Source organism: Chanodichthys erythropterus, chromosome 19, assembly GCF_024489055.1.
Source record: "Chanodichthys erythropterus isolate Z2021 chromosome 19, ASM2448905v1, whole genome shotgun sequence".
NCBI lineage: Eukaryota > Metazoa > Chordata > Actinopteri > Cypriniformes > Xenocyprididae > Chanodichthys > Chanodichthys erythropterus.
The window spans coordinates 32,121,896-32,134,631 of NC_090239.1; the positions used below are offsets into that span (position 1 = coordinate 32,121,896).

General features: G+C 44.3%; 1 protein-coding gene across 1 annotated transcript; it reads right to left on the bottom strand.

Annotated features, from left to right (window-relative positions):
* Nucleotides 1-267: 267 nt before the first annotated feature.
* Nucleotides 268-1,284, bottom strand: LOC137007557 (paraneoplastic antigen Ma2-like). Its single transcript, XM_067369096.1, has one exon. It carries the CDS (start codon nt 1,282-1,284, stop codon nt 268-270), a length of 1,017 nt encoding a protein of 338 aa, XP_067225197.1.
* Between the last annotated feature and the right edge of the window lie 11,452 nt (nt 1,285-12,736).

Below are 12,736 nucleotides of genomic sequence, written 5' to 3' on the forward strand. Positions count from 1 at the left end.
TTGGACTTGTTTCTTTAACTCTTGGACTTCTGAATCATCAGTTTTTTCAGTCTTCTTGGTTGTTTTTTCTTTTGTTTTAATCACTAATGATGAAGTAGACAAGGTTTTGGGCTCACCTCCACTTATTTGGCTTCTCAATTCTTCAATCTCAGCCTTCAGTTCTTGTATGACAGATGTGCTGGCTCTTTCCTCTTCATTGAATTGTATGGCTTTGGCTTTCGTGGACATTCTGTGGCGAGCAGCTTCACTCTCCTCTGCCTCACGTATTTACTTTAGCAGACTCAGAAAAGAGGGTGGGTGATTTTTCCTTTCTCTCAGTCTCAACTGGAGCAACATCATGTCAGAATTCACAGCCCCTCTAATCAGCTGTTCCACTCGTACTTTGTCCACCAGTCTGGGGGACAGTCCATCTCTTTCCACTACTTTGCTGAGGGTCTTCTCCATCCTTCTCAGGAATTCAGACAGAGCCTCCCCTGTGCCCTGGCGCATAAGACGAAACTTAAAGTATAAATCCTCACCAGACTCAGATGATCCAAATGTGCTCTCCAACGCTTCCAAGTACTGCAAAGCACTTGCTTCAGGGTCTGAAAATCGAACAGCTCTTATAATGTCCAATGCAGGTCCCTTGAGGCTTTCCACAATTCTGCGTCGTTTTTCTTTTTCAGAGCAGTCACCCTCAGTTATCATCAGCCTAGCTTGGTCCATCCAAGTTTCCATATTCTCCTCTCCCAGAGGGGTTGGAGCTACAGCTGAAAAAGTGTGCAGGCGACGATATGCGTTGTCGCTTGGGAGCTTTACTGTTTTTGCACAGACCTCACCCATGGCTCGTATAATTGACTCAGGGGAACTGTCTGGGGCACTGGGAGGAGAAATCAAAGCTTGTATATCACTGAGAGACTTTCCTTCTTCCATCAAGAACTTTGCAAACTTTTCAGTAAATCCACCAGTAGCTGCATTAGATGCAGATTCCTGTGTCTGAATTACTATGACTGACCAGGGCTCGCTCTTTTCGGCCCATGACACTTCAGTAGGTATGCGCTTAGGGTCAATAGCTTGTTTGCACTCACACAACACCAGCAGAGAATGTGAGGTAGGTCCTTCTCTCGTGTCTCTTACTCGAACTCTTCCTAGCGCTTTTACTGCCTCCATCGTCTCTTCAATTTCGGCCACTTCTGTGTGAACAGGTACATTTAAAAGTATTAAAGCGTAAGTCTCTTCAATGCCAGCATCTTTACACCAGTTGGCTAACTCTGCTTGGAGGAATGGGTCTTTTGTTAGAGCCATGACAACACTGTATATAGTTCTCCGTCTCTTATAATGCAACAACAGGGTATGATTACACTTAACTTTTCTCTTTCTTCTTTCAGGAACTAGCTGTGACTTTCCAGAGGGAGATCCCGGACGAGCCCCCACTTTTATGTAGTGCCCCCTACCTGTTTTTTATGTTAAATAAGTAGGGCAGCGTACCAGATTCATTAACTATGTGCCTACAGAAGTTAGGCCCCTCTGACGTCACAATGAAATAATTCTCCTTTAGAAAGTTATATATAATGAAATATATAGTAACTTATGAATAACTTGTATATGAATAAACTTTCTGAATGAATAAAACTCTGGTGGAAGTAACAAAATATAACAAATTTAATTAAAAAATTAAAATTGTTTAAAACTATCTCAAAATGGACAAAACAGTATCAAAAGAAATCACATCTGAACAAACATCACAATATTAAATGTACTGAATAACACTATATGAATTAATAGAAAACACTGTGGGCCCACACACACATCAGTCATTCACTACACACTCCGTTGCAGGCCTGAGACGTTGCTGGCGTACGTGGTGGCCTTAGAAACAGCAAACTGGCCTCTTCACTCTCCTGAGCGGGGAAAAACAAAACTCAACAAAGTTACCTGAATTCCGTTGTGGAATTACCAGTGACTCTGCTGCACTGCAGAAATCGCGATCTTCTTACTGTGCGCGGCTGAGCGCTCTCTGAAAGACCAGCCACCGACTCCTATGCACGGTTGTATGCTCCGGGGAAAGCTTCCTCCGGTGCGCAGCTGCGCACTTTCTGCAGACGGGCCACAGACTCCTTCACTTGTAGTAGTCAAACTGGCGACTTTCTCGTTAACTGTACTCAGATCCGCAAACAGCAAATAATATGAGTGTCTCTAAATTGGAAGAATAACTTGAAAGCACCGTCTTTATCAAACGTTTCTTCCCTCTAAAGAATGACGAAAGTCCACCATGTCGAGCGAACATACACGGAGAATTCAGTTACTACACCATAACACAAACTGAAAACTCGTGGGACTTGAATCAAGTAGATATACACAATTTAATATATAAATATGATGAATAATACATAAACTATATCTGCTTATATTTCCGATCGGCTGCATTCCGTTAAACTCTCTCTCGTCTCCATGGAAATCCCAAACGAATGTATTGATGTTTGTGACGTGTCCGAAACGTCACCGTCATTGAATACGTGGCCAATTAGGTACCGCTCCACTTTTGTATATAAGTTCGTTGTTCATGCCCCCTGGATTGCGTCTTGGTCGAAAGCCCGCCCCTCTTTGTTTCCTTTCACTGTTGTGGATCGCAGAGGTACGTGTTTTTAGCAATGTAGCTTTGTTGTTGGATTCGAATGCTATGCCGTGATATCATGCAATCTTTATTTTAGTGTGACGTTGGTCCGCCAAGGCTGTGTGTGTGGTGTACTGCTTACCCCCAGGTAAGTTTTTTTCATGTGGTACAGTCGCGGTGTTGTGGGAAGTTTTGTTTGAGTTACCTACAGTTATGCGTTTTAGCGCTGTGTGTTTACAGGGTGCCCACCTGCGCGTTAGGGCAGCACAATAGCCAGGTTGGAGCGCCAGCTGTTGATCGACCTAACTAAAGGAGCTACCATATGACTTTATGAGTGTGTGTGTGTGTGTGTATGGTTGTGAGTGTCACGTCGTCTAATAAGGTGAGTAACTTGTTCCTCTCTTGCAAATTATTGTATGCTTTAAGCTGAGTGTAATAAACATTTGTGTTTAGGGTCCTCGTTAAGGCATTGCATCACGCTTCCTCTCTTGCGCGCTCTCTCTCTCTCTCTCCAACCCATGCTCTGGACCGCGCTGCTGCTTTGGGTCATTGACACCTCTGGTCCAGCGGTTAAGTGGGCTAGATATTTGTTTTCTTTGTTTTCTCTTTTGTGGTTATTTTTGGTTTGGCTTGTTTGTTCTTTTTGTATTTATTTATTTATTTTCTTTTTTTTTGTATTACTGTCACCAACTCTCAGTTTGTGATTTTGACTGTGTGATAACAGTCATTATTTATTGGAGTGAGTTACCGCTATGCGGTATTCATGATCTCGAGCAATCTTGAGCCGTGATCAGTTCTGAGTTTGTGATCTTTGTCGTGACAGTATACGTTGTTTTCTGTCTGTAATATTTGTATTTTTATTTGTACCCTTATATTGTTTGAGTATTGTAAGTTGTTTTTTTGTGGTGTTTTATATTTTTCATATATTGATTTTGACTTTGCTTATGTTGGTTTGGTTTATTTTGTATAGTGATTTTGTTTTTTTTTTCTTTCTTCTTGTGTTTTCCAGGAGCTGAGTATTCCTTGGGAGCGGGCTGGTGCTGGGTTGCACAGGCTTCACTTCGACAAGGATTGTCACTTATTGCTGTGTCACTATTTTTGGTCATTATTTGCAGTGAATTTTGTGGATGTGATTCTGATTGGCGGGATTTCTTTTGTGCACTGAGTGCACCATACTAGCCCGCTTCTCATAAAAGGAAGCCTCAGCCCCTACATCAAGTAATTTCATATTTTTTCTTTTTTTCTTTTTTTTCTCATTCGACTAAGACCATCTAAATGCTGTGTTTGGGATTTTAAATTTTGTAAACCTTTTTAACTTTAATAAAGAAAAATAACTGTTTAAACGGGAACTCACGCCTCTTGCCTTTGCTAAGTGGAACGTATTTGCGTGTTCTTTTGGTTATTTCCCCGTTATTTCGGGGTGGCGTAGTCACTACTAAACAGCCACTTGCTACATGTGGCGTAGTCGGCAGGGTCCACAGAATATTTGGCAGAGGCGTGGGACCGTATATTTCTGTTTATTTGTAAGTAGTTGGGTTTGGTTTTCTTTTTTTTGTTTTTCTTTTTTTGTAGGAACAAAGCAGCAGCGCGTGCTCTGGAGATTGCAGCTTCTGGTTCGACTTCTTCAGGTGCCGCTTATTGTGGTGCTGAGTACTGCAAAAAATTAATTGGGTAAGTGCTCTAATAATGGAGGGAGAACTACAGGAACTTAAAGAGCTTGTGGCTCAACTTAGAGCTGACAATGAGAGATTGCGACAGGAGAGGGCATCTGAACCGCAAGGGGTTAGTGTGGCAGGACCTAGTACTTCTGCTGCGGCTACAGCCCCTATACTTCCATCACTGACTGGTACTAATACTCCAGTAACTGACAGGTTTGTATTTGTACCTAGAGATAGAAGGTGCCCAAAATTTAGTGGGAAGTCTGGGGTGGATATTAATGAATGGGTCGAAGAAGCTAAAGCATGTATGAGAACTCGTTATTTGTCACCTGCGGATCAAGCCTTCTTTCTTTTCGATCACTTAGAGGGGGAGGCACGAGAAGAGATACGATATCGTTCAGATGAGGAGCGTGGGGATCCCGAGAAAATTATTAGAGCACTGCGTGAGTTGTATGGATGTTCACTGTCATATGTAGCTTTGCAGGAGGCTTTCTTCTCCCGGAGGCAGCAAGAGGGGGAAACACTCTTGGAATTTTCCCTCGCCTTGATGAGTCTCCTGGAGAAGGTTAAGCAACAGTCGCCAAATGCCATGGTGAACACTGAAATTGTGTTACGTGATCAATTTGTTGAATACGTTAATGATAGTACTTTGAGACGGGAGCTTAAACAGCTGGTGCGCCGACAACCAAATTCCACTTTGTTAGAGGTACGGAGCGAAGCTCTTCGATGGGAGCAGGAAGGGATGCCGGGCGGTGCAAGGGCTCGAAGTTTATCTGTTCCATTGGCACATGGAATTCAGTATGGTGTTCATGGAGATTCAAGGGTGGGGGCTCGTAGCTTGCATCAAACATCTGAATTGGGTGAGTTGAGAGAAATGCTGAAAGTACAGCAAGAGCAGTTAAATCGCCTCACGCAAAGTTTCGCCCGATTGCAAGGTCCAGAAATGCGTAGTCGAGTTCCTCGTAATGGGTCTATAATTTGTAGGCGGTGTCAAAGGCCAGGTCATTTCGCTCGAGAGTGTGATGGGGAGCGGGTACCCCAGTGCACTTCGCATTCCGTCGTACCTTTTGCTGGGGGCGAGCAGTCTTCTACTCCTGCGCATTCGGAAAACTAGTGCCCACCGGGCTGCAGAGCCACAGCTCGGTTGGGGATTATATCGGCTCTGATTTGTCAAACGGTCCTGTTTCAGCGTCTCGCTTAATGTCATCTTGTCCTCATCTTGTTGCCTCTGTGGGTGGAGTGCCAGTGCCCTGTTTGGTTGACACAGGCTCCATGGTCTCCACGATTACAGAAAGCTGTTTTCTGCGGCATTTTGAACCTTGGGGTCAGGAGCGACTTAGGTCATGTCAATGGTTACAGCTTCGTGCCGCCAACGGTCTTTCCATTCCCTATCTTGGTTATATGGAGCTGGATATTGAGCTCTGTGGCCAAGTTATTTCAAATTGTGGGGTGCTTGTTGTCAAAGATCCTCCTGGTGGCTTGTGTGATCAGATTCCGGGGTTCTCGGAATGAATGTTTTGAAACGATGCTACCAGGAGCTCTTTGGACAACATGGCCCCGCTCTTTTGATCTGCCAGATGTGTCAAAAGCTCCGCATTTTGTATCTCAGGCTTTACAACATTGCTCTGATGTGAACACTATAACTAGCGTAAGTCGCGTTGGTAGGGTTCGGGTTCGGGGCCGTAGGCCTTGTCGCATTCCAGGGGGCATGCTCAAGTTTGTTCCTGCAACTTGCTCCAACGAATATTCTAGTGGAGTCGTACTTTTTGAGCCTCCTGAGGCTGGTTTGCCTGTTGGGTTGTTGTCCTCACCGGCAGTAGTTCAGGTTAACCAGGGGACGGCTTATATACCTGTGATTAATGTTGGTGTGACTGATGTCATGCTTTATCCTCGTTCCCCGATTGGCACATTGCGTAGTGTTTATGTGGTGAGTTTGCCCACAGGTGTGACCGAGGTCCAGCCAGTCGTGGCTGTTGTGGGTGCCCAGAATGCAGAAGTGGGACTTGCTGTACAGGAGCAGGTTGAAGCAGTGGATCTGTCGAGTCTGTTAGAAGGAGAACAGAGGCAGGTAAGGGCTTTACTCTATAAGTTTCAGTCAGTATTCTCTGCCCAGGAGGGTGACTTGGGTTGCACAAATTTAATTTCTCATGACATTCCTTTGGTAGATGAGACTCCTATTCGACAGCGTTTCCGGCGGATACCCCCTTCAGAGTATGAGGTAGTAAAGGCCCATATAAATCAGTTACTCGAGGCTGAAATCATTCGAGAAAGCTGTAGTCCGTATGCTTCACCAATCGTGTTGGTTAAAAAGAAAGACGGTAGTCTGCGCATGTGCGTTGACTACCGTCAACTTAATGCCAAAACTAGGAAAGATGCGTTTCCTCTGCCCCGAATTGACGAGTCCCTTGATTCCCTGGGTGGTGCCTGTTGGTTTTCGACCCTTGATTTGGCCAGTGGGTATAACCAGGTTCCAGTCGCGGAGAAAGATCGGTTTAAGACTGCTTTTTGCACACCTTTCGGACTCTTTGAGTGGAACCGTATGCCCTTTGGCCTATGCAATGCCCCAGGCACCTTTCAGAGGTTAATGGAGCGGCTGTTCGGGGATCAACAGTGTCAATCCTTGCTTCTGTACCTGGATGATGTGGTAGTATTTTCTAACTCTGTGGATCAACATTTGGAGCGCTTGGAGGTAGTCCTGAGTCGGTTAGAACGTGAAGGACTTAAGGTTAAATTAAGCAAGTGCGCGTTTTTCCAAAGAGAGGTAAAGTATTTGGGCCACGTCATATCTGCTGAAGGGGTATCGACCGACCCTGCAAAGATTGAGGCTGTGGCTGACTGGCGGCGGCCATCTAATGTGGCAGAGTTACGTTCATTTCTGGGTTTCGCCAGTTATTATCGCCGCTTTGTGGAGGGGTTTGCCAAGTTGGCGGGCCCCCTGCATAAGTTGGTGGCGTTGTGTGCTGGTTCGGGACCCAGAAAGCGAGCCGATCAGGGGTTTTCTGAGGCTTGGACAGAGCAGTGTCAGGTGAGCTTTGAGGGATTGAAGGGTAGGCTCTCTTCTGCCCCAGTGTTAGCATATGCAGATTTCTCCAGGCCCTTTATATTAGAGGTGGATGCTAGCCATAGCGGGTTGGGCGCAGTACTCTCGCAAGAGCAAGAAGGTAAGGTGCGCCCTATTGCTTATGCTAGCCGTGGTCTTAGGCCCACTGAGCGCAACATGACCAACTATAGTTCCATGAAATTGGAATTTGTTGCGCTCAAGTGGGCCATGACCGAGAAATTTAGGGAGTACCTGCTGGGTCAGAGGTGTATTGTCTATACGGATAACAATCCCCTTAGCCACCTGACATCGGCTAAACTGGGGGCTACCGAGCAGCGTTGGGCTGCCCAGTTGGCAGCCTTCGATTTTGAGATCCGTTATCGTTCTGGAAGGTGCAACCGGAACGCTGATGCCCTCTCCAGACAGAATCAGTTTTGTCAGGAGATGCGGGAGAGTTTCTTACCAGGGACTGTTATTCCAGCAGTGGTGAGGCAGGCAGTGGAGGTAAAACCGGTAGTACAGGTGAACCAAGCAGTTGTTACGGCATTCCCCAGTTTCTCTTCCGAGGATCTGAGTTCACTACAGGAGGCAGATCCTGATATTGGGAGGGTTTTGGCATTTTGGGAGCAGGGGTTATTTCCCAGTTTTGCAGCACGCCAGCAGCTTCCCAAGTCTGTTCTGACATTGCTTCGGCAATGGGACCGTCTTTTGAAAAAGGATGGTGTTCTTTATCGCCGTGTGTCACGCCCTGATGGAGGTGAGGAAATGTTTCAGTTGATTTTGCCTGTGTCATTGAAGCATGACGTATTGACGCAGTTGCATCAACACCATGGACATCAGGGCGTTGAGCGCACTACTGAGTTGATGCGTCAGCGGTGTTATTGGCCAGGGATGTCAGCAGAGGTGGCACAGTGGTGTAGGGAATGTGAGAGATGTCAACTGGCTAAAGATACTCAACTACTTGCTCGGGGCTTTATGGGTCATGTTTTAGCTTCCAAGCCAAATGAGATCTTGGCTGTGGATTTTACGATGCTTGAGCCTTCTTGTTCCGGACATGAGAATGTTTTAGTTTTAACAGATGTGTTTAGTAAGTATACACTGGCTGTCCCGACTAGAGATCAGCGGGCTGAGACGGTAGTACAGGTTTTGGTTACAGAGTGGTTTTTCCGGTTCGGGGTCCCAGGTCGTATCCACTCTGACCAGGGGCGGAATTTTGAGTCGGCCCTTATGAAACAACTCTGTAGGTTTTATGGGATTGAAAAATCTCGTACCACACCCTATCATCCAGCCGGCAACGGCCAGTGCGAGCGGTTCAATCGAACACTTCATAATCTTCTGCGCACATTGCCTGTTTCCAGAAAAAGGGATTGGGCTGCTTGCCTTCCGCAGGTCTTGTTCTGTTACAACACCACTCCTCACCAGGCCACAGGTGAGTCTCCGTACTTCCTTATGTTTGGCCAGGAACCTAGGCTCCCTGTTGATTTCCTTTTGGGTAGGGTCCAGGAACCTGGTGAGGGTGGTATTCATGAGTGGATTGTAGAGCATCGAGCCAGGATGCATGTGGCCTTTGAGGGGGCACGGGAGCGTTTGAAGGCTGCTGCTGAACGCCGTAAGCAACGGCACGACCAGCATGTTCTTGATGCACCACTGAGGGAGGGTCAACTGGTTTATCTCCGCGATCATAGTGTGAGAGGCCGTCATAAAATCCAGGACCTGTGGAGCTCAGTGGTGTATCAGGTTGTGCGAGCACCAAAAGATGGTGGGTCTGTATATGCCATTGCACCCGTGGATGATCTGGGTAAGATCCGGCATGTGCACCGCTCATTGATGAAGACACGAATCCAACGAGATTCTTCAACTGTTGTTCGCCCGGACAGCCCCCAGTTGGAACGTTGTCTTCGTCTGGTGATTCAGAGGAGCTGGACCTTTGGGTGGCTGTTCCAAATGCTCTTCAGGTCGGGTTAGGTCAAGCCATGGCACCACAGCCTGCAGTGTCAGCTAGGTATCAGTCACCAGTGTCCTCTGTAACACAAGAACCAGTACAATCTTCTTTGGAGGTGGCAGGACCCTCTGTAGTGCCTGTGCCTTCTATAAGTGGTGAGTTGGTGGGTGATATTGATCTGGGCCTCATGGGAGCGTCTGCTTTTCTTCCCTCGGATCCCCCTAGGGATGGCGTTGGAGTTGTGCGCAGGACGAGGCGAGCTACAGCGGGGCAACATTCTAATGTCCATCATCTTCCTCGAGCAGTGGAGAATGTAAGGGATGTGGTATGTGTTCCGGGGTCTATATCTAGCATCACTTCTGGGTTGTTTAGGCCATGGGACTAATGCTAGGTGAGTTTATGATTTATCGTCGGGGCGACGACACAAAAATGGGGGGTAGAATGTAGTGATGTTTGTGACGTGTCCGAAACATCACCGTCATTGAATACGTGGCCAATTAGGTACCGCTCCACTTTTGTATATAAGTTCGTTGTTCATGCCCCCTGGATTGCATCTTGGTCGAAAGCCCGCCCCTCTTTGTTTCCTTTCACTGTTGTGGATCGCAGAGGTACGTGTTTTTAGCAATGTAGCTTTGTTGTTGGATTCGAATGCTATGCCGTGATATCATGCAATCTTTATTTTAGTGTGACGTTGGTCCGCCAAGGCTGTGTGTGTGGTGTACTGCTTACCCCCAGGTAAGTTTTTTTCATGTGGTACAGTCGCGGTGTTGTGGGAAGTTTTGTTTGAGTTACCTACAGTTATGCGTTTTAGCGCTGTGTGTTTACAGGGTGCCCACCTGCGCGTTAGGGCAGCACAATAGCCAGGTTGGAGCGCCAGCTGTTGATCGACCTAACTAAAGGAGCTACCATATGACTTTATGAGTGTGTGTGTGTGTGTGTATGGTTGTGAGTGTCACGTCGTCTAATAAGGTGAGTAACTTGTTCCTCTCTTGCAAATTATTGTATGCTTTAAGCTGAGTGTAATAAACATTTGTGTTTAGGGTCCTCGTTAAGGCATTGCATCACGCTTCCTCTCTTGCGCGCTCTCTCTCTCTCTCTCCAACCCATGCTCTGGACCGCGCTGCTGCTTTGGGTCATTGACACCTCTGGTCCAGCGGTTAAGTGGGCTAGATATTTGTTTTCTTTGTTTTCTCTTTTGTGGTTATTTTTGGTTTGGCTTGTTTGTTCTTTTTGTATTTATTTATTTATTTTCTTTTTTTTTGTATTACTGTCACCAACTCTCAGTTTGTGATTTTGACTGTGTGATAACAGTCATTATTTATTGGAGTGAGTTACCGCTATGCGGTATTCATGATCTCGAGCAATCTTGAGCCGTGATCAGTTCTGAGTTTGTGATCTTTGTCGTGACAGCATACGTTGTTTTCTGTCTGTAATATTTGTATTTTTATTTGTACCCTTATATTGTTTGAGTATTGTAAGTTGTTTTTTTGTGGTGTTTTATATTTTTCATATATTGATTTTGACTTTGCTTATGTTGGTTTGGTTTATTTTGTATAGTGATTTTGTTTTTTTTTCTTTCTTCTTGTGTTTTCCAGGAGCTGAGTATTCCTTGGGAGCGGGCTGGTGCTGGGTTGCACAGGCTTCACTTCGACAAGGATTGTCACTTATTGCTGTGTCACTATTTTTGGTCATTATTTGCAGTGAATTTTGTGGATGTGATTCTGATTGGCGGGATTTCTTTTGTGCACTGAGTGCACCATACTAGCCCGCTTCTCATAAAAGGAAGCCTCAGCCCCTACATCAAGTAATTTCATATTTTTTCTTTTTTTCTTTTTTTTCTCATTCGACTAAGACCATCTAAATGCTGTGTTTGGGATTTTAAATTTTGTAAACCTTTTTAACTTTAATAAAGAAAAATAACTGTTTAAACGGGAACTCACGCCTCTTGCCTTTGCTAAGTGGAACGTATTTGCGTGTTCTTTTGGTTATTTCCCCGTTATTTCGGGGTGGCGTAGTCACTACTAAACAGCCACTTGCTACACAAATCACAAAACATAACAAAACACGTAGGCGAGGGCGGGACTTAACGTTCATAAACCAATAGACTAGAGAAAGACCTAACTTGTAGGTCTTTTCACACGTGTATAAAAATCAAACTTGATATATGCTCGTATTCTTAACAGCATACACACCCACATTTTATACAGCAATATATAGAGTGGTATATTCCATTCACATTTTAGCTCTGAGCAAAAACAAAATAAAATAAAGTGAAATAAACTCAATACCTGTAGAATTTTATTCTACTGGGTTACATTCAATTTAAAAGTAATGCATTACTTTAATGTTACTCAAAAAAAAACAAAAAACAAAAAAAAAACATAAATAAACATAAAATATGAACTGTTTTCAATATTAATATGTTTCTTGAGTAGCAAATCAGCATATTGGAATGATTTCTGAAGGATCAAGTGTGTAAGGCCACACCAGCCTCCGCCTCATCACAATGTGACACTGAAGACTGGAGTAATGATACTGAAAATGCAGCTTTGCCATCACAGAATTAAATTTCTCTTTAAAATATACATGTTCTTTGAACTGTGACTTTTTTCCCTGGACAATAATGGTGAAAATGAATGTTTCTGTAAAGAAATTGACTGTCAGATAAAATCTACGTTGGGAAATATTCAATAGAGTAAAGTGTGACAACATGCCTCATCTTCTATTGTATTATTATTATTATTATTATTATTATTATTATTATTATTATTATTGCAATTTTAGTCCAGGCCAAAGGTTAAGACAGTTTCAGAGTGCCCAGTCCAATACATTGTTTTTCACGTTTGGCTTACCTGAAATTAATTTGAAATCAACCCTGTAAACCTGTGTGAGTTTATATGAGGTAAAACACAACTACAAATAAACTGTAAGAAGTACTAATTGATAAGCTGAGAGGCATCAAGATTTTTCACAGCAATCTCTACACTCTTTCTTCATCTCTCCTCTCATCTCAACAGGGTGCATCGGTAATCTCTAGTCACCACGGTAACAAGAGTGCTTGTGCTCTCACTTCAGACCGACAGCGTTGTGTCCATAAACATAAACTATCCTTTGAGATGATGTCAGAGGCCGGTCTCCTGGGGTTGTTTGAAACAGAATTTCACAGTAAAGAAAATGGGTAATTGATTTACAATGACAGTTAAATACTGATTAAAAATGCCATTAGGAAGTTGTTTATTGTTTTGTTTTCTTAAAAGGTGCTGTCAGCATTTTCAAGCTTTTATTTTTTCATGTTTTAATGCTTTCTGTTTTTTTATTAACTTCAAACCATACACCCAAAAACCCGTGTGAGAAAATGTGTGAGGCAGTTGCTCAGCTGGCTCATGTCGCTTTAGAAGTATATAACCTCCGTGCTGCCATCTTTTCATTTGTTTCTGATGTAGTTGTTTTGAGTTTTAAATGCTATTTAACACTCTGGAGCCACTAGAGAATTGTGTCATTAC

Coding starts and splice junctions, on each gene's coding strand:
- LOC137007557 (XM_067369096.1), bottom strand. CDS start 1,284: ATGGCTCTAACAAAAGACCCATTCCTCCAAGCAGAGTTAGCCAACTGG.